The 25982-nt window shown below is 39.2% G+C and overlaps 1 protein-coding gene across 1 annotated transcript in view; it reads right to left on the bottom strand.

Moving 5' to 3' along the window:
- LOC118492929 (LIM zinc-binding domain-containing Nebulette) overlaps window positions 1-23010 on the bottom strand; it is a 54850-nt gene extending 31840 nt beyond the window's left edge. The window contains exons 1-2 of the mRNA XM_035998204.1: window positions 22672-23010; window positions 16021-16115 (exon numbers count right to left, since the gene is read on the bottom strand). Of these exons, the coding sequence (XP_035854097.1) occupies window positions 16021-16115; window positions 22672-22740 (164 nt within the window). The 5' untranslated portion in view covers window positions 22741-23010. The remainder of the gene's footprint in view (window positions 1-16020; window positions 16116-22671) is intronic.
- Window positions 23011-25982: the final 2972 nt, after the last annotated feature.

The raw sequence follows: 25982 nt of genomic DNA, 5'->3' as shown, positions 1-25982 counted from the left end.
TCGATATAATAGCGATTGTTGAACGGCCTCGCTCACGTTTGTATTTAATGTGCATTATTTCCATAGCCTGTAGCGATGCTAGATGTCAGCTCTGCCATAAGCAGTGACTGTGATCACCTTTGCACATTTTGAATGTTGTTTTGCACTTTGAATTTTATATTTAGTGTTTAATAAGGAAGGGAGAGAAGAGCAAATGGGAAGGAGAGGAGCTGTGGAGAGAGTTAAGGAGAGAAAACACGGAGAGTAGAGGAAAGGAAAGGAAAAGAGAGGAGACGAGGAGAGGAGTCAAGGGGGAAAAACAAGCAGAGGAAAGAAAAGGAAGGGAAAGGAAAGAAAATAAAGGCAAGAGGAGGGGATAAAAGTGAAGAGAAAAGGCAAAGAAATGAAAGAAAATGGAAACAGAGGGAACAAAAACAGGAGGAATGTCGTGCTGAGAAGTGACCTGAACAGGGCAGAAGAAAAAAGAGCAAAAAGACTTGAGTGGAAAAGAAAGAAAACTCTGCCAGCCTTTCACTCCGACAACATGATGAGACGACAACAACAACAGCATGAACGGGAGAGGGAACAGAGAAGAGTCTCATCACAGGGCTGGTGTGATTGGTCCTCACTGTCCTCCGTCTTTCTGTTCACTCACTCATGCGAATAACGCTCTCAGACGGCCTTCAATAGAGCACTTCTCATCCCTCCATCCTCTCTCTCCTTTTTTGTTTTCTCTCTGGGTGATGACTGAGCCTCAGTTCCTCTATCTGCTTCTCAAATCCTTCACGTCTATTTATTTACTTTTTCAAAAACTGTGTTTAACTCCGTCTTTGTCACCTCCTGTTCCTGTCTTCGTCCTCTTTTTTTTTTTTTAGCAGATTCTCGAAACCATGAAAGATTAGAAGGAGGGTTACATAACTTCCCTCTCGTATCTTTCAGCAGCTCTCTCTCCTCTCTCTCTCTCTCTCTCTCTCTCTCTCTCTCTCCCTCTCTCTCAATATGCTGCTCTCACCATCTTTGTGTTCTCACAGTTGGATATGTACTCAGTCTCCTTTCAGTTGCTCTCTTCTCTCTCTCTTCTCTCTCATGTTACACCAGGTTAAGCAGTGAGCTCTCCGCTTAGGCTTATTAAAGGGGAACTACGCAGTTTTTTTTAGCTTGATTTACCTTAACTGAACAGCTTCGGAGTCATTGGAATGGTTATATGACTTTTTTCGCGGTTGAATGGTGGCCGTCTCGCTCCCCCCTAGCGCCTGTGAGCTGAAAAACCACCCTCGCAACTTCGGGCCGGCGGAGCTCAGACTTGCGGAGTACACGTACGGTAGTTGGTGCGGTTCGATGACGGACCATCCGCAGTTCATTTCAAAGCGTACCGAGGCGCTTGTTTGGTCCGCTTTTGGTGCACACCTGAGTACGACTGCTGCATTCCCACCTGCCCAAACGACCTCTAGTGGGCTTTAACCAAACTGTTGTAAATGAGGAAGATGTGAGAGCCCCCTCACACGCCTTAATGATGCATCCTACAGCTGCTGCAGGAGCCGCTTCCCTTCCTGCTTTTCTACTGCCTCAGTGAAACAATAAAAAGACAGAAAGGTTCCTCTCAGCGATGTTGGTTATGTGGGCAGCAGCGTTACATAACCACTCAGCCTTTATCACAACAATCTGAGCTGCTATTAACATTCCCACTACATGTGAAGTCATGTTAACATTCATTTACACACATATGCAGAGAGAGAGAGAGAGAGAGAGAGAGAGAGAGAGAGAGAGAGAGAGAGAGAGAGAGAGAATTAGTGACCTCTTTTAGATTTCAGATCAGTCGTCTTCATGTTCGTGCGTTCAGCGTTACATAAGCAGCTTTGATTATTACTAATTAGCATGAAGTGTAACATAATTAAACATGAATATCTGACCCGGGAAGACGCCTGCTATGAATGCAGTCATCAGATGACGATGTTTCTGTTCAGCTGGAGAAGGAAACACGTTCTGCAACATCCCTGGATCATTATTTGGGTAATTCTCTATATGTTAGTCTCGCATTGCCAGACCGATCTCCACAGCGCTGCGGAAGAAGGTCTGGCTACAGGAGCATTCACTCCTGGATAGGGGATAAAACTCTCTGGGTTGTTTGCATTTCTTTAAACCAATCACAGTCGTCTCGGGCGGCACTAAGCCCCGGACGCAGCGACGGTGGCTCTGCTAAATAGTCTCAGGAAGGAACTTGTTTTGGTGGAACATATGCACCCCGCAAAATAAAATGCCACATCCAATATTAAATGAAGTTAACTGTTGACACAATACAGTAACGTGAGCTATCTAAATGAGCTGATACATGGTTAAACCTCATTAGCTCTTACCAGTGTATCTCCGTGTGTACTTCGTCCACAACAATCCCACCAATCAGTCCCAAAACGTCCCAGTTAGAGAGGAAATGCCCTAAACATATTCTTTGTAAGTCCTTACAATTACTAATAATTAATATATTAACGATCATACGTTCTGAATCCGCTAAGTGAACCGTCGTCGATCCAGACTACATCATATGAATAAAGATTATAATATAATAAATAATAATAATAAATTCTGTGATTTCTTCACATTTTTACATGTGATGTTTTAAGTTTTGTGTTCATAAGTTTCTCCATGTTAATAAAACAGCTGAGAGGTCATAAGGTATCACAGAGGGCAGTCACACACTCCAGATTAAAGCCCATCCCATGACCTGACGTAGGAATCCACACATATACATCAGGGTTTAACCAATGGTTGTAACGCTCAGGCGCAGCACACAAGCCGTTTTGGGCACCGCCTAAGCCGAATGAATGTAAAATCAATGTGAGCATAAAAACTAACTAAATTACTTTTCTCAGATCTAATGATTGTGGACTTCTTCAGCAGGTATTATTTATGTATTATCTGCTATAGCTTTTCCAACATTTTAGACACAGATGTAATAATAGTGGTCCACAATTATGTTGAAATGCAATTGAAAAACGTAACATTTGTCTTGAGGGAGGAGCCCTAAACCCCGTGCCAAATACATGCACGTAAGTCTTCCACAAACCTAGGAAAGACACTGTTTATATGTCTATATGTGTGTGTTTCTATGTGAGTTATGTCTTCAACTTTAAGGAAACGATGCCTGATTTCCATCCTCACTCTACTCAAGTTGTACGAGTGTGTAGAAGAAAATTAACACCCTCTTACCCTAATATCCTCTTTCCTGTTCACTGATTAGGTTCCTATTATTTTCTCTAAACAACAAACTTTTAGTGACTCCTGATTTAATTAAGTCTGTCTGCCTCTGCTCTCGCTTAATGTTAAGAGGAAGCACTTCAATTTGGTCACTGAGTGAGAGCGTTTGTTTAGAGTTTGGGTTAACGGCGACAGAGATTCCCATCTTAATCAAAGCACTTCTGATTAGTTGGAGCAGAGTGTATTGTAAGTCTGTGTGAATCTACTCAGACTGACTTGTGAATTGAACGTCTTCTCAGCTTTTGCTCATTCTGTTGTATCCTGTAAACTTAGGGCTGCACAATTAATCGCAATTTTATCGAAATCACAACATGGACTATTAGGCCGGGAGCCAGGTCCACTCCTCAGGATGTTTTTTGCTACCTTTTTTTCACTATTATTTCCTATTATCTTATACCTTGGGCCATCACAAGTTGATAACGACCACCCCCAACTCGGCCCCGCTTGGTCTCAGGGGCCAAAAAACAGCCTTTTTGGAAAAAAGCTTTTGGCGGAATGATGTAATTGTGAATATTAAGTGTACTGCAGCTACATAAATGGTCATATAACTTTAAAATGTTGCATGGTGTATCCTGACACATAGGGGGAACTAGCAGAAAAGGATTCTGGGGATTGCTGCCTTTTTGCTGTCAAATATCACCCTCAACATACCCCAAAAGACAAAAAAATGTCCGACCGCCTGACAAATTGTCATCAAAAGTGATAATTTTCAAGCATTTTATGATACATATCACTGCCTCAAATGTACATGAAAAACTTCCCAAGTTTATAAGCTTGAATTTAAGTCCAAGATGACCTTTCTAGCTAGAGGATTACAGCTGGTATAACCAAAGTTTTCCACTGTACCTCAAATCGGACTAAACAGAACTTTCAAGCATTACCATTCCATATGGCTTTAAGCATATTTTTTGCATATGAACAATATTTTTTTTATACATATAATATGGACAAGTGCAATATGCAAATCGCAGGGGCGGTGGAATATTTGTTGAAGGCAAAATATGTGTCTAACCATTCTGAATGAAGTATTGTGGTGCTGCAGAGACGTCCCGGCCTACACATCCCATCCTACAGACTACAGAAAACTAATTTGGTTGGTACAGATCCTCGCAAAAATCACACTATAATCACGTTATTTTTTTAAATTTTAATACTTTTTATAAAAATGAGAGCAATGATACAAAAATGATCATTCCCTCCGCTATCGTGAATCATATTTTAATTGCAATATCAGTCAAAATAATCGCAGTTAGATATTTCCCTCATATCGTGTAGCCCTATGTAAACTTATATTAAAAAGCCCTGGCTAGATCTTCTTTGGGTCAGAGAAAATTAAACTACAGATTCTTGTGAACTTCGGTCCTCACAGAATATGACCTGAGAGAACTTTTTCTTCCACGAGAGCCCTCATAAAGTCACTGAGTCAGAGTGTGCTGAGTCTCATGTGCTCCTGTAATCCTTCTCCCCACTTGTTTGTCCCCCTCCTCTTTGTCAGCCTCCCCCTCTCTGAGCTGCAGAGAGGATCTTAAGAAGCACGAGGCCGCGCTCCTAAAGACCTTTAAGTTCCCTCTGGACTCAAACACTCAGAGCTAAGTTAAGGCTGTCCCCTATTCTAAAAGTAGAAGTCTTTTTTTATTGTCCTACAGTCTTAACCCTCCTGTTGTCCTCGGGGTCAAACTTGACCCGTTTTTCAAAATTCTGCACAAAAAATATGAGTTTCTTTTAACAAATTGCCCAAAAAAAAACAACACGGTTGGTTCAATACAAAATTTTTCGCGATATCATTGAATTCCGGATGTTATATTATATTTTACAGCATTTGGAAGAAAAAACTAAATGATTTAAATGGTTTTAAAACCTTTTCCTGACTAAACTCTGACAAAAGTCTTCCTCGGATTTTAACTTAATTGTCAAAATATTTCATAATTTCTGCTTTTTAAGGTATAAAATCATATGAATGAGGTTTACTGACCATGAATTATGAAAAAATAAAATTGTAAAACTCCAAACCCCAAGCGACTTACAGCTGTAATCGCAGCAAAAGGTGGCGCTACAAAGTATTAACTTAAGGGGGCTGAATAATTTTGCACGCCCAATTTTTCAGTTTTTTATTTGTTAAAAAAGTTTGAAATATCCAATAAATTTCGTTCCACTTCATGATTGTGTCCCACTTGTTGTTGATTCTTCACAAAAAATTACATTTTTATATCATTATGTTTGAAGCCTGAAATGTGGCAAAAGGTCGAAAAATTAAAGGGGGCCGAATACTTTCGCAAGGCACTGTATATCTAGCTGCAGGTAAACCTCACTTCCACTTTATATAACCATCTATCACTGTGCACATTTATATATTGTATATCATTTGTCCGAAAGGCAAAGATTTCTATTATGTGCTCAGTTGAGATGAGGTATTTTTTTTACCTTTGACTGTTGAAACTGGACGGTGTGTTAATACAGAAAAGAGGATCGGATCTGTCCGTGTGCTGTTTAAATGAATTAGAAAATGAGTTCCATTTCGTTTTGTACTATATGTGTAATTGTTGTCTAGCTCTTTGTGTATTTTTCTTTTCTGTGTATGTCTTCTTTTGGGCAGAGCTGCTGGGGAACACCAAATAAATTTCGGTGTGAACTGACTATTAGAGCCCGACTGATAAAGGATTTTTAAGGCCGATATCGATACAAATATTTGGTGATTTAAAAATTTGATATTCCGATATATCGGCCGATATATTTTAAAAAAATATATCCAGAAACGCGTAACAAAACATAAACAGATTTCCTTAACATTAGTTATTTGTAGTTATTTATGAGTCCTCACTAAAATAATATGATAATGCAGTTTAAAAATACAGAACATCAAAATATATTAAAGTTCTGATAAATAAAATGTATAAAAATACAAACTTAAGATATATAACTTAAAGGGTTAAACACGAGTGTTGCCAACAGCGACGTTGTAGAGCGCCCTTACAAACTATGTAACGCCAACACTCAGAACATGGTTGAAGGGTGTTTCGTCCGTTTTTATTTTATTTTTTAAATATTAATTTATCTAATATATAATTTATATAAATGCAGGTACCGATAGTTTGGAAAATGCCTAATATCTGCCCACCGATATATCAGTCGGGGTCTACTGACAATAAAGTTGTATCGTATCGTTGTACCGTCCTTTTTATTGTAAACAACATGACTCTTAGTTTAGTAAGATTAAAAAACTGATTTTGATTTTGTAAACATGGATGATGCTCAAAGACAGAGATGCCTGTTCAGTTGCGAAACATATAAATTAGCGAGTTATCTTAAGAAAACCTGGGAGAAGAGAAAAAAAGCTCTTTAATGAGATGATCTGTAGATATTTGTTTGTATGTACTGTTGTATTTTTATTTATTCCAGACTGATCTCATGAAGTGGTGTATGTATGATCAATTCGTATGGCATTATTGCCGTGTTATCAAGACGCATACTCGCTTTTTAACGTGTTTCTCAACGCTGTTTGGCCTCCATTGACTTACATTACCTTGCGACTGCGTGTGAATTTATGCCGTAGCGAGTAGTATGAAAGAGAGAAAATCCGTATAGGAAGGTTGGTCAGGCAGGAGGATGGGTCAAACACAGGACTTTCACCCAGGAGACCGGGGATCGTGTCCCGCGTGTCACGTTTCCTAAACCCAACCGTCACTTTGTTCTTTTACTAAATCCAACCCCGTTCTTCTTTTCCTAAACCCAACCTGCGTGTCACGTTTCCTAAACTCAACAGTCGCTCCCTTCTCGTGATAACACGCCAAGTGGCGATAACAAGTATATGTATGTATACAGCGTAGACATACACGCGGATAGCTCTAAATGCGTACAGATAACACGCCACTTGGCTTAAGAAAGTGGCCGTGTATGTTTATGCAAAGTCATGATGTCATGTTGTTTATTTTCTGTTTTCTTTATGATTTGTATATGTGAGACCAGAAGATTTCTGTTGAATAGCGGTGTCTTGTAATCCCATCTGGGATAAGCCAAATGTTTGGTATGACACAGAAACAAACTAAAAATAATTAACCAACTAACTAACTATAGCTGACAATGCCAACAAAGCAGTTTCAGTGTAAACATAAAAAAAAATCTTTCAGATGGACAAAGATACAGCAGTTATTATTCTCTTCATAACTTCATCAACTTATGGAGGGATGAACTTTTACCATAAATTAGTGAACATATAATGTGTAACCTCAAGAGCCAACAGAAGCAGCTGCAGAGGAAATGATCAGAAAGCCACGGCGGGCGAACTGAGGCCGTTGACTCAGATGTTATTGTTGTCATCACAGCGCTGACCGCAGCTCAACAATGGACACAGATCAGACGCATGACACAAATAGCCAAGAAAAACAAAGCCTCCGTCAGGCTTTTCTTCACAACACACAGCAGTTCTATCGCAGTAAAAACAAGGAGCGTCAGAGGGAGCCGGAGCCGTGCACAGACTCGCTGTAATTACTGGTTGGTACGCTGAGAGACACATGTAACAATCCTGCTACACAAGCACAACTCTCACTGATGAGTTAGAATCCCTGCAGGAAGTCTGCAGCTGTTTCCTGCACTGTTAACAAACCTAACTGGACAGACAGACAGACGGGCAGACAGACAGAGACACGGGCAGGCAGACAGACAGGCAGACAGAGACACAAACAGACAGAGACACAAACAGACAGAGACACAGGCAGACAGGCAGACAGGCAGACAGGCAGACGGACAGACAGACAGACAGAGACACGGGCAGATAGACAGACAGACAGACAGACACACATGCAGACAGACAGACAGAAACACGGGCAGATAGACAGACAGACAGACAGACAGACACACATGCAGACAGACAGAGACACAGGCAGGCAGGCAAGCAGACAGACAAATACACAGGCAGACAGACAGATAGAGGCGCAGGCAGGCAGACAGACAGAGACACAGGCAGACAGACAGAGACAGACAAATAGACAGAGACACAGGTAGACAGACAGAGACAGACAAATAGACAGAGACACAGGTAGACAGACAGAGACACAGGCAGACAGACAGAGACACAGGCAGACAGACAGAGACAGACAAACAGACAGAGACACAGGCAGACAGACAGAGACACAGGCAGACAGACAGAGACAGACAAACAGACAGAGACACAGACAGACAGACAGAGACAGACAAACAGACAGAGACACAGACGGATGGGCGGACGGGTGGACATACAGACAGACAGGCAGACAGACAGATGTTGAGAGCTAACTTTCAGCAGGTTGCAGTTAGAAACTAACCTCATCATTAAGGCAGCCACCAGCACCACAACTTCAAACATTTCTAATCTGTCAGGACTTTGGGGGCTCTGTATGATCGCTTACTGAGTAACTTCTAATGTGGAAGCTGAGGGGGTGAAGTTGGAAAGACAACATCGAACCTGACAACAGCTGTCCAATTAATCAACGTTTGATCGGGATTCTGATTTTGGCTCCTAGAGGTCACAAAAACGATTATTTTGCACATTAGGTTTTGCAAGTAAATTCTTCTTTTGTCTTGTGGTCTGAATGGAACGTGCACTCTCATTTTGTCTTTATTAATTAACACTATAAACATTGTATTGTAATTTATTTTAAGGTGAATTCAAAAAGTTCATCAGGAAAAGTATTAGGGTAAATTTCACAGTTCAAGGTGTTTTCACTGTTGATTTGTTAAACGGTTTCACTGTTTTTTAAGTTCAATAAATACAACATCTTACCGAAAGTCAACAAGATTTTTATGTCCATAAAGGAGCAGCCCTACCTGAGTGGTAGGACAGTCAAACTTTCAGTTTTGTTTTGAAGTGGAATAAATAACCCTGCAGGTCCTCATTAGCCTGCTGTGACATTCTTCAGCTGAGGGCAAACACACTCCGACATAGGGCGTGAAAAAGAAAATACACTCTGAAGCCATTAGCTCCAGTGTGCGAGACGGCAAAGAGGGTTGACCTGAATTAACCCGGCCGAGGAAAAACATCAGCATGTCTGCTGCTACTTTATACCTGCAACAAAACACTGACACACACTGCCGCCTGTCTGAAAGGATCTAAGATCAGAAGTCCATACAGGATTCTCTCTAGATATTGTTTTTGTAATTGTATACTTTGACAACTTTTAGTAAAAATTAGAGATGCACCGAATTTTTGGGGTTCAGCCGAATACTGAATCCACTGGTAGAGATTCTGCTGAATCCTCGTCCCATCCTCAGTCCATGAACACAGTAAACTCATTAATGAAGTAAACAGTGACTGTCCTTCCTTTGCCGTACCTGAAGTTGCTGCATTCTGGCTGCTGTCTGTAGATTCCTTCATCACAACTCGTATTCTTTCAGATGTTTCATACCAGATGTTGTAACAGCGGTGATGTTGTGTATAGTTTAGGGTCCTCGCCACCACCAGACTAATCAGCATTGTAAATTGAACATGTAGCTGGACTTGAATGGTCTTCTTTTGACTGAAAGTACTGCCAAACTACACTTTTTCTGCTCACCAGTTCCATTTCCACTTTCTCACAGCCTACTGCATTGAACGCTCCACCTACGTAAACACCTTCCCGTAATCAACGGCGCCGTCATTACGTCGACCAGCGTAGCGCGCCCAACCCCGTCAAAAAGCCCAATATTCAGCCGAATCTGAAGCCCTGGTAAAAATGGATCTAGAGCCTAACACCATCATGCATCTCACCTTCTCACCTTCTTCTGTATTTTCTAGTCTGGAGTTATTGCAGGATGCCGTACAGTATAATCTGCAAAGATGAATAAATAAATGATCAACTATTAACTTAGTCGACCATTACTTTGATAATCGATTAATCGAGTTGAGTCATTTGTTGTTGTTGGAAAAAAAAAAAAAAAAGTAAAATGTCAGTGTGATGTCAGCTTGTTAAATGTGAATATTGTTCTAGTTTCTTCTCTCCTCTGGGACAGGAAACTGAAGATCTTTGAGTTGTGGACAAAACAAGACATTTGAGGACGTCATCTTGGGCTTTTTGGGAAACACTGATCTACATTTTTCACCATTTTCTGACATTTTATAACCCAATCAACTAATCCATTCATCCAGAAAATAATCCACAGATTAATCGACTATGAAAATAATCATTAGTTGCTGCCCTAGTTTACAGTAAAGCATAAAGCTGTAAGTGAAGATGTGCTGCTGCACCGTACAGAAAGGGAACCACAATACCCATGATTCAGTGCACTTTGTGATGCTCTCTTTTTAGTAAATGAATGTTGCAACAGCAATAGTTTCTACTGAGCTGAGAGCTACAGGGCTCACTGAAAGAAATGCCAACAATCAATATCATTTAACAACCTGAATAAACTGCAACCTGTGGAAACACAGCTGCACACACACACACACACACACACACACACACTTCTGTATTGATTGATATGCACAAGCACTTTAAATGTACATTTTTATACATTTTGTATTGTATTTATGTATTGTATTATATTGTATTAGGCGGGTATGAGCACTGTAATTTCCATTTTTATGGATGAAATAAACTTGACTTTGACTTTGACTATTTTCTGGATGAATGGATTAGTTATTTGGTCTTTAAAATGTCAAAAAATATGGCTCAGTGTTTCCCAAAAAGCCCAAGAAGACGTCCTCAAATGTCTTGTTTTACAGAGGAGAGAAGAAACTAGAACAATATTCACATTTAACAAGCTGACATCAGAGAAATGACTCAAACCCGATTATCAAAATAGTTGGCGATTAATTTAATAGTTGACAACAAATTTGATTCATCTTTGCAGCGCTATTCCAAAAGACAAAGGATGAACAATGCCCCACGCAGTGGACTTATTTTAGAGCTGCTCTGAGTCTCTCTCAGTCTCTCTGAAGGTGGGATGAGGAGCTTGTTGTCATAGCGAGGAGGAGGTTATAAAACTTAAGTAGCCATTTATAATCAGAACCAGAATCGACTGTATTGTCACTGTAAGTACATACAAGGACATTAAACGTGCTAGTTTATGGTGCAAACATAAAAACACACACATCAAACTAAGAACAAAGAGCAGAGAATGTGAAAATGGTAAAAGGATTACATCTTTCTTTATTATCGTGTTAAATAATCGTGATTATTGAGAGGTATATTTTGAAGTGGAATAAATAACCCTGCAGGTCCTCATTAGCCTGCTGTGACATTCTTCAGCTGAGGGCAAACACCGACATAGGGCGTGAAAAAGAAAATACACTCTGAAGCCATTAGCTCCAGTGTGCGAGACGGCAAAGAGGGTTGACTGGAGTAAGCGAGTAACAGGCCGGCTACATAGCACGCGTTAACGTTTTATATATTTTACGAGAGGTGTGTGCGGCCCTTTTACACAGAAACGGATCATAAAGTGTCTATGTGTCTTTTAAATTCAACTACAGATGAACAGGAAACAACTTAATGACTGTCAGTTTCTTTTTGAGAGTTTTTGTTTTTATTTCTGGCTTCCCTCGCCCTGCGTCCTCTGATAACAGCTGACAGTAGATCGATGTTTCACAGCTCTGTGCCGGCTCCAAAAAAAACTGAAGAAACAACAATCCCAAAGCAAAAGCTCTCCGTCTCTCCTGTGACTCACACAATCCTACACCGTGTGTGGCGCTGCAGGTGGAGACCGTTAATAGATACATCACCTGGCTGGGTTAGCTCAGTTGGTAGAGCAGGCGCACGAATATAGAGGTTTACTCCTCGACGCAGCTCCTTTGCTGCATGTCATTCCCCCCTCTCTCTCTCTCTCCTTTCATGTCTTCAGCTGTCCAGTGAAAATAAAGGCTTAAAAATGCCAAAAAAATATAATCTTTAAAAGATTAGAAAGTTCGCGGTACATATGCTCCGCGAACGGTCTGCAGACATTACGAGTTCAATGCAGCCAAAGCCTAAGAGTTCACAAGCTACAGGAAATAAACATTGCATTTTAAGGTAGCACACAGGTGACGGGAGTCTACGTGTTTGTATCTGTCTCAGCTTGAAACTTCAAGATGTAAGCTGCTTTTGTAGGCAAGCATGTATTGATATTAATACTTATTATGGACGAATTTAAGTAGAAAACTCTGCGGTGTTAATTTGTGGCTGCACATAAGATGACGGCATAAAGGCAGGAATGACAGCCTGGACTTCTGAGTGGATCACGTAATCGAGAATGTGACTTTGACACCGGAGACGGCTGTTCACGTTTCACCTCTGACCAGCAGTCAACAGGTGAGTCAGTCAGCCGTGACCAGGGTCTCTCCCTAACCCTAACCACAGAGCTGGACGATCAGAAACTAAATCTAAACATCCAAATCAGATTTGCAACAACCGTAGAGGGCACTGACATGGGAAATGGAATTACAAACAAACTATGTTGTCACTTAGATATGAGGACTTCCACTGTTCTCCAAGTTTAGTCTCTGAAATGTATACACATTTAAACCAAAAAACTATTTTCTGTATTTATCAAATGCAGATTTGCTATTAGAGACTCAAGATGCCCTCAAACAAACAACCTTTTATAACAAGTTCGCTAATGTTTCTTGCTAAATCTTGTGAATTCCAACATGCACGTTCACTGAATTCTTTTTTTTACATTATTTTTTGGGGCTTTCCCGCCTTTAATGGACAGGACAGCTAGGTGAGAAAAGAGGAGAGAGGGGGAAATCGTCACAGGTCGGACTCGAACCCTGGACCTCTGCGTCGAGGCATAAACCTCTATGTAACTCTATGCAACTGTGCACTATGTCATATCTATTCATCCGCACCTTACTCATCTGTATATCTGTGTGTATATATACAGTCTGTTTATATAAGGGTGTTTATTGTGTATCTTGGTCTTATACTTTATGTACTTTATGTTTTTTCTCCTATGTCTACTTAATGTGTATTTGTGTTATTCTGATGTGTGTACATTGTTTGTCTTTTGAGCTGCTGTAGCAAAGGAATTTCCCCAGTGTGGGATTAATAAAGTCTATCTTATGCATATGTGCGCCTGTTCTACCAACTGAGCCAACCACCGGCCACAACAGTCACTGAATTTCTTTACCACAGAAAAGAAGTGTTCAGCTGCAGCGGTCAGCGTCATCATTTAGGATTAACGTGCTGTTTGTTTACAGCAGGACCAGAGAGGTCTGAGTGGAAACAAAGACAGTGTGTTTCCCCAGCTGAGAGGAAACCCTAAACCTCACAGGGTCAAAGATCGCTTTAACCCCTCTGCCATTATGTCCACTCTTGTGTGTGTGTGTGTGTGTGTGTGTGTGTGTGTGTACCTGTATATAAGTCAATGCTGGTGTGTCAGACAGGAGGGGGAAGTGGACAAAGTGCGTTTTTGTTCTCTTAACTGCCAGCTGGAATTCAAAAGATCTTTTTTTTCTGTGACACAGCTACACACAAAAAATAACAAATGAACAAATCAAGTCCTCTCCAGTATTTATTATCTTTCTAAACTTCTGCTGCATTGAACAGACGTGTGTGATCGCTCCTCTTCTTCCCAGCATCGGTTGCTTGATGGTTGACTCACTAGCCAGTTATCAGTTTCTCTTCAACGACCACTGAGGAGCAATACAACCGCGACGGCTGCACCTGATTGGACGAACGCTTCACCCGTGGGGCTGTCTGCTCCCGGGTTTCAAAACAGGCTCGTTTAGAAACTTTTATTTATTACGGAAATAATTAACTGAAATGTGTTTCTGAAAACAGTTTATGTGAGAAATGATCTGCAGCTGCTTCTTCATTCCAGATCGACAACGGTCAGTTTAAAGGGATGGTTCGGAGTAATTTCACCCTAGGGTCCTTTGCAAAAGTCACCGCAACGCGACCAGAAGGCAGGGTTTCCCGCAGCACTTTGCAGCTTGGGCGACCGCCTAAGCTGGGGAACCCTACCGCCTTAACTAGGTCGTCGCTGTCTGGAGGATAACTAGCCAGTTGATATCGCTCGTGTGTGTCCGTGAGAACAATCGCCAATTCACCGTCGCGGGGTGATGGACTTACTGGAGCTGTTGGCATACGGTGGGCAGAGAACATTTCTATATGTTTCTCTGTCCTGTTCTTCACATCAGTGAGGCTTTCTTCTCTTGTTTCAACCAAGTGAATACATGAGGAAGTGACTGGAACTATCATCACCTCTCACGGTGGATTCTCAACGTCCCGGCTGCTGCTTTTTAATCACTACACGCGGTTCACAACACACGGTTAGTTAGCGTAGTTACACATAGTGAAATGACGTGTCCTGTTTTTATTTCACGCATACTATCTGCTGGAGTGTGTGAAGCTGTGGGCTGATCTCTGTTATCTCAGCGCAGTTTTGGAGAAGAGTTGTCAGGCAAAGTGGAAGAGAGCGTGTCACGGAGGATAATGGGAGCAATGCCAGTGAAACTGTTACAGCACTTTTTTTGAAAATAGTTTAATGAGCTTAAAGTTGCACAACTGCTACTGTTATTTTGAAAAGCTGGTTATTTATTAATTATTTAAATGTAATATTTAGTGTAGTGTGTAGTACAGTGTAGTGTGTAGTTGCCCCCCCCCGTCAGATGGCAAACCTACCACCTTAACTAACACATTTTCTGCGGGAAACCCTGGAAGGCATTGGCCGGCTGCTTACTGGACAATGAACGGGGAAGCGTGAACATGATGCTGCCAGTAGACATTTAGTACTTTTCGAGTTATAGGTAGGAGCTTTAACTCACAGATCATTACAAGCAACCAACAGTGAACAGGTCAAAGCCACTGGCTTCCCTTTCTGTGGCTGTAAGACAACTAGCACAACGTTTTTAGTACACATTACTAACATCCCTCAAACAAGGATCCAGGTTTTGCCTCCTTATAGATAGATAGATAGATAGATACATAGATAGATAGATAGATAGATAGATAGATAGATAGATAGACATTTATTGATCCTTTCGGAAATTCATCTTGCACCATACAGCTCATCAGATAGACAGACAGACAAAAGACAACAGGACCACTAAACCCTCCCTTCCCCCCGCACAACAACAACAACAACAACACACAACACCAAGTATCTCTACATTATAAAATAGTAAACTGCAATATCATTAGCACCAGTGGGCTTGCAATAGCAAGGTGCAACATCATCAGTGACATTTTAACTTTATACCAAAGTGCAGTATTATCACACAGAGAGAATCAGGTTATTTCCCCTAACTTATACAGTAGTGTGATGCTGGTAGGAATAAATGATATAGGTTTATAATCTCGCTGGTGTCTTTAAGGTCTCATGCAAACTAGATTTGCTTTTCGGGGGAATAAATAGCGGTGTAGTGTATCATGCCTGCACAGATAATAACAAGCAGAGCATGTCAACAGTGCAGAGGAATGCCCAGATTCAGGGCTGTAAACAGAACCAGGCGTGGGGAGAGAGCGAAGCAGGGCTGGGCTCGCGACCAAGACCACCGAAAAACAACCACCGACCGTAACCATCGCTGCTATAAAAACCTTAAAGGGTCACCACACAGATATGAGCGGCCTGCAGGCAGGGCTCAGATGCAGATAATAACACAGTACGGCCAGAGGATGGTGGTTATACTCGGAGAAAGCTCATAAATATGAAATGATAACACTCTAATTGAAATCCAGTCTAGATAGAAGTGAATAAGCTGATCGTTTGCACATTATAGTGATTATAATGTGAGCATCACACAGTGTTTGTGTGCAAAAGATTAGGGGTTATGTGATGTTATTTATACTGTATATATATAAAGAGAGATGGAGACCTAAATGTAACATAGAGAGGGAGAGAGAGAAAGGGATGAGGACTCACGCATTGCAGTAGGGTTTCTTGTCGTAGCCTTTGTAGTTCTTCATGTTCAGGGTCATCTTACAAACCTCGCAGTGGAAACATCCTTTATGCCAGTTCTGGAGACAACACACACACACACACACACACACACACACACAGAGTTACACACATATCAAGGTTGGGTTTGATGAGTCAGTTTAGGCCTGAGACTGGCTCTCATGTCTCACACTATTGACAGACCTACTCTCATCTCAAGATCCACTTATTTGGTGTTTTCGAAGATTTTCCGACCACATCTTGTGGCTTTCCTCAGTGGTTGTGGAGATGGTTTGGGTGTTATAATGGAAGTTGGGTTAGCTCTCTCTCTCTCTCTCTCTCTCTCTCTCTCTCTCTCTCTCTCTCTCTCTCTATCTCTCTCTCTCTCTCTCTCTCTCCTGGCTGTCAGTGTCTCATCTACATTGGATCTGGATCTCCGTCCTCCAGGAGAATTAGCCTCTCTCGTTTTTTATTTTCCTATTTCAAGATTCAAAAATGTGTGTGAATGACGTTCTTCAGTTTTGCTCGTTATGTTTGTGAAGCCTGTCCTCCTTTAACCCTGACGTTGTCCTAGGGTCAAATTTGACCCATTTCCAAGTTTGTTTGGAAATATGGGAGGTTGAAAAATAAGCGTAGAAAATGTCGAACAAGGTGACAAAACGCTGAGGGGAAAAAGCGTGAAAAATATAGGATAAAAGTGACAAAAACTACGAAAAAAAACTTCAAAAACACCGGAAGTAAGCGTCAAAAACTTTGGAAAGAGCAGCTAAAACGTCAAAAAAGTGACAAAATGTCAACAAAAGGGACAAAGACATTGGGGGGGGGGAAAAACAATAAAAATGTTTGCGAAAAAAAACGTAACATTTTAACATCTTAACATTGACATAGGGACAACAAAAGTGTTTTTCTCATGGTCGAGGGAAAGACAACAGAAGGGTTAAGGTTCCATGGTGGAGAGGACGCCTCCACGCCATGTGATTCAAAGTTTCGGAAACAACAAATAAGTATTTTTTGTCTAAACGCTGTTTCTTTCGAAACTTTGTTTTGTGTCCGCCTCTGCTGCTCAGTGGTGGGATGTTTCTCCTCCCAAACACCGCCTGTCAATCAAACAGCATGGGCGGGTCTGTCTGCTCGGGACTTTCTGTTGATGCAGTTTGACAGGGAGTGTTTAGAGAGAAGCAAATGGAAATCTTTCAGGGTCTAAATATAAATTCAGTAGGAGGCTGGGTGAAAATGTGAAAGACCGCAGAGTGAAAACTGACATTCACTGCCAAACATTTGCTCGTTCAATATCCAGTTCAGATCGCCCTCCATCTGTCCTGCATTAGGATTATTCAAATCCTTAGAGTGAATTATCCCTAAAATTATGTGTTTAAGTTGTTAATATGCCTTCTATATTTATCCTGCGCCTAATTGCAATATACAGTACGAGCATGATGTATCCAAATGCAAAACCATGGAGAGTGAGAGTGATGTGGTACCAGGTGTGACTAGGATTGGGTATTGTTTGAATTTTTACCTTTTCCGATGCCGTAACGGTACTTTTTAAAACGATTCCGATTCCTAAACCGATTCTTGAAAAACGGAAAATGACATCAAAGAAAAGCTCTTTCGTAGAGTTTTTTTCATTAACGTTTTAAAGTACTTAAATATACAATAAGTATAGTATTTTACATCCATTTTGGTGAGCCCAGAGGGAAAATATGTCATTTTAAAAGTAGCCTACATTTACGGTAGCTAGCTAACGGTAGACTACAGAGAAAGTGAGATATTTTTACGTCTGTTTCGGAGCGACAGAGGGAAAATATTTCAGTCGACACATTAAATGGAACCAAAATGAGGAACTGAAATGTGCGTTTTAATCCGGTCTGATTCCTACCGGTTGAGGTTTCGGTACCCGACCCTAGGTGTGACTAAAATCAGAGTCCAATTCACGACTTTTAGTAGAGGTTTTACTGAAGTATACAGACTGGTATCTGTATATATGTCTGCCAATAAAACATGTATCATTTTAGAAACATAGTACATTGTACATTGTGTCTACAAAGTCTGTCAACCAGAATCCACTGACAAGTTCAATTTGTAACTGTAAATTGTCACACTAAGGCTACATCTATATAGGGCTGCAACTAACGATTATTTTCATAGTCGATTAATCTGTAGATTTTTTTCTCGATTAATCGATTAGTTGTTTGGTCTCTAAAATGTCAGAAAATGGTGAAAAATGTGGATCAGTGTTTCCCAAAAGCCTAATATGACGTCCTCAAATGTCTTGTTTTGTCCAAAACTCAAAAGATATTCAGTTTACTGTCACAGAGGAGAGAAGAAACTAGAAGATATTCACATTTAAGAAGCTGGAATGAAAGAATTTTTACTTTTGTCTTAAAAAATGACTCAAACCGACTAATCGATTATCAAAATAGTTGCCGATTAATTTAAGAGTTGACAACTAATCGATTAATCGTTGCAGCTCTACATCTACACTACTACTTTTTTTAAAACGATCTCCGTCCACGGAAGTGTTTAGGCTCCGTATCAGAAATGATCTCGTCTGAAAACGCATATCACATGTCACACCACCATTCGCATACACTGGGCATGTGCGGGAAGCAGATTGTCAAACGGTTGAAAATTATGGATGTAGAGGTTGAAAATACAGAAAATAGTTTGGAGGAAAAACAACAACGGTGAAAAGTAAGAGCAGGGATCAAATATCTTGGAGCGATGACGAGGTGGAACTGGTACTGAAAGGTCTGGAAGATACCTGACAGATAAGACTGAATGACGTGCGTCAAAATACTAATACTGGTATCGGCCTTAACAATTTTTTAGTATCGGTCAGGCTATTCTTTAAAATGTAGTACATGTTTTGCCCTAAAGTACAACACCAGTGTGTTCGCAAATGTTCTCCTTTCCTACAAATCATCCGCAAAATACTTGTAACTGACACACAAAGTCTCGTTTTAAGAGCAGATCCTGTTGGAATTTCCATTGGCAAAACAAATTGGCACGCTAAAGCCTGGACAAATAGCTTTTATTTTCACTTCTCTCATGTATTTAGCTGTTTATTAGTCTGGCTATCAGCAGACCAAGCTCAATCTTTTAAGATTGAACATTAGTCTGGCGAGTCTGCTCTGTATTTTCTACTGCACAAGAGGCGGGATCAACGGGCGTAGTTCAAATGACTCTGTACGCAATTGGATAGTCCTTCAACCAATCAGACCAACGATCCGGGTGACGTAGCAGCGACAGCGGCATCAACGGGTTGCTGTGCTACGGTGGCCGTCATGTTGAATGTAAACAACTGCTTGGTCGCTTCTCTATCGTCATCGTGTTAAACTCGCCAATAGCGCGCCAGGTGGATAAGCCAGTTTGTGATTGGTCCCTGCAGATTTGTAACGGAAGCAGGATAGAAAAACGTGCAGGTTTCCAGCCTGAGCTGCAGGGTGATATCAAATCACCAGCAGATCGGGCTGGGGTTACCCAGTCTAGGTGTTTATGTCTCTGTAGCTAAGATGTAAAGGCAGTGACACCTAGTCTTGCAAAGGGCCTGATTAAATGGGCTTTTTGAAAGAGACTGCAGGGAAGTCTGAAATCCTTGGACAGTGAAGTAACTTCTTTCTTTCTTCCTCCCCCCCTCACTCTCCTTCTCCTTCTTGCTTTCTCCATATACTTCTTTGTTTCTTTGCCAGCCTTCTCCTCTCTAAAGCTCTGCCTCTTACACTGCTTTTATTCCCTCTTTTATTCATTTCACCCCCTTATTCTCTCAGGACAGAAGGTACATTTAGTCCTGTTTGGTCTAGAGATATTGAACAATAACACAATAAACAAACAGTATTTGCTACAGCTCCGTGGAACGGGAGTCTTTTATTATGAAAGGTGGGAGCTAATATGAGCAGTGCCTACATGCTGTTGTGTCATCGGATGCCTCATAGGACAGACAGTGAATGCATGAGACCGCTGAAGATAAATTAATATTTTATCACAGTTATGCAACAGACTATTACAGAGGTGTTAGCTTGCAAACACAAAAATCAACCCTTACTTTTGTATACTGGCAAATAAAGGGCAAAGTATTTATCAAGATGCTCCTAAAATATTCCTATAATATCCCTTATTTAATTTGTATAACCACTTGTGCTATTTTAATGGTGTGTTAATATTTATTTGCCACAAAACTTACTGTATGTATCTTTAAAGATGGCACAATAGCAGTTTAATTTAGGAACTTCTACTTTGTGGTATATTCACATGGACTATGGACTGTTTGACTACCTCTGATAACTATGCACTTTACTAATACACCTCAACAATGCACTATATACATACTGCATTCTGTCTCTACTATTATATGGACTATGGACTGTCTGATTTCTCAGAACTCTATGCACTTTATTTGCTAATGCACTTTAATAATTCAATAATGGACTAAAATGATCATACTGCATTCTGTGTTTTATGTCTTTTTTAAGCACTGCTATAAAGGAAAAGCACTTTAATGATTGCACTACTGGTTAGATGTAAAAACTGCATTTGGTTGTACTGGTTGTCCTTACTTGTGCAATGACAATAAAGTTGAATCTAATCTAAAACAGATTTACAGGTTTTTTTATGGGAGAACACAAGGCCTAAAATATAAAAGGATGCAACTGATCATAGAGGATTATGTTGTGTTGGCATGACACTACAGGAATTAAACTTACCATTAAAAATGATAAAGTCATCGTTAGATGATGCATGTGTATAAAGGCCTCATTTAGGCTGCTAAAAGAATATTAAAGGAATATTTTGTTAACAACAAAAACTCCAGAAAAGATGTGTGCTAAATTAATCAACTATATTCCATCATGAGATCAGAGGACAGAACACTAATAGATGAGGGTTTTGATTATCAATGACACTTGCTTTTTCTGTTTTCTGTTCTTTGAGGATTAGATATTTTGGTACCACTCTTGCAACAAACTATTGGAGTAAATGGTCCATCATGACACAGCAGATCTATAGTCAACATAAATCTAAGATATTTGGAAAGGAGATTTGATTACACAATCCTTCGCCAATCAATCAATCAATAACTCAATCGATTAAAACTGCATCAGATCCTGAGTTCTCAACTTTAACAGCATTTTTCTGGCAAACACTTATTTTACTTGATGTCAGCCTGATTTGTTGAGATACATATTTCAAGCTAAAAAGCAGAGTGAAAGATGTTTTCATTCCATTACAACCCATCTGCATCTCTTACAACTCGACAAATCACTTTACCTTTACATACTTTTATGTAGGAAGAGTTTTACAACTACTGTCTCTACATCTCTCCACAGATATATATATATATATATATATATATATATACATATATATAGATACATATATGTATATATATACATAAATATAGATATGTATTAGGGCTGTCCTCGACTAAAGAAATTCTTAGTCGACTAACACTAACACACATGATTTTGTCGATTAATCGACAGAGCTGTGCTCTTTGAGAGGTGGTTAAGACTAGAAAAGCACAATATAAATGTAGTTAATTAACCATCTGTAAAACTGAGTTTCTCCACAATTAATCCTGCAAAAGCACCACTTTAAATCTTGTGTTTACCAGAAATGTGCTCATAAGTTTCTTGGAAATGAGTAATTAAGCATGAATAAGCATAAAAAATGACTCATCAACTAAAGAAATCTTAGTCGACTAAGACCAAAACGACCGATTAGTCGACTAATCGACTAAGAGGTGGCAGCCCTACTATGTATATATAGATACATATATAGATATGTCTATATATATATATATATATTAGCCTACATCTCAGTAGACATACACATTTACTACATTCTTTGTACATTCTTGTTTACATTTCATTTATCCATTTTCAACTACTGTACACCTTTCTACTACACAGTTATAACATCTACATCTTATAACTTATTCCCTGTTATATATTGTTCTTAACGTATATTATTTATTTTCTTGTTTGTCAAGCAATTCTATTAGTCTTACATTCTTGTCTTTTCATAGTCATAGTTAATATTTAATAATAAGCTATGGCACTGTTCAATCCCTGCCCTGTTCACTTTTGCACTACCACCATTGCACACACTCCACCACAGCACCTTATCATGGTCATTGCATCACATGGTCAGTCCATACCAGACCTTAAATTGTTAACTCTTTAAATTTCTGTGAGTGATTTTTATGTATGTGAGATATATGTGTGTATGTGTGTTTGTTGTGTTATGTTGTCTAAGCTAATGGATGCCTAAAATTTCCCTCGGGATGAATAAAGTATATCTATCTATCTATCTATCTACACATATATACACTTTGATTTCTATTTTATGTCTAAGATTATCTTCTTTTTTTACTTGCATGATTTACTTTTTATACATATTTAATGAGTATTGTTGGAGGGAGCCTAAGAGCTAAGACTGTCACTGGAATCGACTGACTCTCTGTAATTGCTGTGCACATGACAATAAATATCTTAAAATAAACAACTTCAAATCTTTGAACTCGGATTAGCGCCAGTTTGAAGGTTATTATCAAGGTTTTATCAGACACAGTAAGTGCGAAATAAATACACCTAAGTGATTCTGGATGTTTTTATGGTCCACAAACAAAGTGCTTACCTTGTCCAGGCAGCTGACTTTCTCCGTCGGGTAGACAATCTTCCCACAGCGGGCACACTGGGGGTTCATCCTCCAAAACCTCCTCTGTGCTCCCCAACCGGTAAATTCCACTTGTTATGCGAGAGATGTCAAATGTTGTCCAGAACGAGAGTCCCAAAATGTCTCCACTGAGCCACTCTTCGCACTGTAAACAAAGTGGAAAAAGATGGAAATGTAGCGGAGAAACCGCGGCTCTGCTCCCTCACTCTGCGACTCACCGTCCGGTGTGAAGGCTGGATGCTGCGCTGCTGGGACCGATCACTCCATTGGCAGCAAGCTAGCGGAGGCTAGCACGACGTAAACAGGAAGTTAGCCGGGAGAAAACAGGACGTGGCTTTACGTTCCTTTCAAAATAATAATAATGAAAAAAAAAAATGACAGAAAAAGATAAATAAATAAATAAAATAAATAATTGAATGAACATTGTTCAATAAATAAATACGATTTTATACGAAAAGTGAGGTTTTTCTAAAAAATAAATAAGAATAATTAAAATTAATTAATTTAATTAAAAATAATTAAAAAAAAATAATAAATAAAACAACATAAAACAATTAAATATGAAATAACACAATTAAAATTAATTTAAAAAAAATAGTGCTGCATAGATTACCGTAGGTGAAAAAAAATAATCTACAATGTTTTATTAACTAAACCGTTTAAGTATTTTAAGCAAAAATTTCGAACTTTTGACACTTAAGACAAAAAAAAATAGAGCTATTCATTAGTTAACTTATCAAAACATGATCAACATGATTATTGATCAAAAGAAAATGTATCTGCTTAATTGATGCTTAAAGATTCTCAAATGTAACGTAATTAAAATGAAAATAATGTGCTGCTTTTCATTAAATATTTGTTATACGTTCACTCATTTTACTCTAACTGATATAAACTGAAAAATATACAGTTGTTGCTTTCATTCCTCCCGCGCAGTAAGCAGATACACTAATGTAGGCTGAGAAATGTAATTATTTTTAAGTGTTTAGCTATATTTATGTAAATAATATGACTGTTTGAAACAACTGAGAATACGTATGGACAACGTCAAGTAAATTATGTATGCCTCAGAAGTGATTCGAGAAGTTTTTATGGACGTTTGGACATTTCTTCGGCTGTAAAATCTACAAACTGTTACCAACGTTTGGCAGCTAGCTAACGCTAGCCTAACGTTAGCAGCTGTTGGAGCCTACAGATGGTGAGTAATTAGCTTACTTACCGAAAAGAGCAATTCTGGATTCAGTATTCAGTCAACCTACAGTAATAGTATGTGGAGACAGAAAGTCTCTTTAGTTCGGCTAACTCACACAATGGGTGTATTAAGAGACACACAACTTAATTTACTCTTTAAAATGGTGCAGCACTTATCATAGATTAGCTAGCTAACGTTAGCTAAAGTTAGCTAAGTTAGCTAAAGTTAGCTAGAGTTAGCTAAAATTAGCTTAACGTTTTTAACTGAGGTAACATTAAGGCTATTAAGAGCCCCATTTCGAAACGTTATATTTTACGTGATATGCAGCAGTGCGTTGCATCTTCAAAAGCTATATTTTGAGATCTCTAATATTCACACTGTCTGCCCGAAATGATAACACTTTTACCAGGGGCGAAAACAACTGCAAACACGTGGTCGAGAAGCACAGTGAAGACCTCCATGGCCGATGCTTTTCGGGGGTAACAATGACAAACAGCCTTCACTTTACCGGCAGGGTTAAGGATAGATGAAGCCACTGGGTCTTAAAAAAAACTTGATGTTTTATTGTTCACGGTTAAATCACTTTACATCGTCTTTCCTATCTTGCGCTAAGTTACACTCCGACACCATCATGCTCGCTTTTTTTTTTTAAACTTTATTTACACAAATACATGCACAAAGGTATTACCTTTCAAATAACATTAGAATGTAATCGCAGGAGAGACACTAACAAACGACAAATTAACAGAAGATTGACAAAAATAAATACATTATATTACATTAGCCACATACCAAATTCATTATACCCATTAATTCACCCATATATATATATATATATATATATATATTAGAGATATATATTAGAGATGCATCTCTAATATATATATATATATATATGTATATATGTATATGTATATATATATATATATATAATATGCACCGATTACAATTTTCTAGGCCGATTCCGATTTCCAATTTTTCATTGAGTTTGACCAGCCGATACCGATTTCTTTTTTTCTAACCACTTTAGCACACACAAATATTTATTTTCTATCTTTTCTTTAATAGAACATTTTACATTTTGCATAGAACATAGAACATTTTTTGAACAGATAATCGATCGCTATAAAATAGAACTATATAAATTACTCCTGGTGTGGGAAATTAACACACATCTTAAGTGCAATGTTATGGAAGAACCATTTCCTTCTTTTCACATCCAATATCAAACTAAAAAAATGTGATATATTTAGCAATATATTTTAATAATATATTTCTGTATGAAAACGGGGGAAAACAGGTACTGGCAATAAAATAATAAAAATAAAATAAATATAGCCTTGCAGTATAAAGATATTTCTCAAAACACACACAAAGGTCTATTGTAATCACTTGTACATCAATGGCAAGTTTGGCCGCTTCACACCGCGAGCGGGCACGCACGCCACCCGGCGGAAAATGAGAGAAAGGAAAAATAGACTCGCTGTCGGGAGGATAACTAGCCAGTGGAGATCCGCGTGTGTGCGTCCTTGAGAACTGTAAGTCGTATAACTTAAGTTGTCAGTTCATTGTTAGCTGGTGATTTCGTTGTTTGTGTTCTTCATCTGCTAGCTAGGTTGCACGTGGCTGTTGATTCGATATAATAGCGATTGTTGAACGCCCTTGCTCACGTTTGTATTTTATGTGCATTATTTACATGCTACAGTAGTTATACTGCATTAAGATAATGTAATTAATAGTGGGTTTATTGTTATTATTTGCTAGCCTATATATAATTCATATGCATTGTGTATGGTAGCCTTTACAATGTTATTTATTTATATATAACATGCATATATATATATATATATATATATATACCATGCACTCACACTGATGTCACTCACTCATTGCACCTCTGCCAATCTCTCTCTAATTTACGATAATCTCGTAACACAACCTTTTAAATCCATACTTTTTAACGTTACCTTCAACTGCAGCGCTCCTCTGCTCTTCATTCCACGCAGACAGTAAGACCTCTGTGAGATCAGGAAAATACTTTTAAAGAATAAACCTGCTGCTGGAACACACCGACAAAGTT

This window comes from Sander lucioperca, chromosome 23 (genome assembly GCF_008315115.2).
Source record: "Sander lucioperca isolate FBNREF2018 chromosome 23, SLUC_FBN_1.2, whole genome shotgun sequence".
Taxonomy (NCBI): domain Eukaryota; kingdom Metazoa; phylum Chordata; class Actinopteri; order Perciformes; family Percidae; genus Sander; species Sander lucioperca.
The sequence above is the reverse complement of the archived record's forward strand: the minus strand, read 5'-3'. Positions and strand labels throughout refer to the sequence as shown.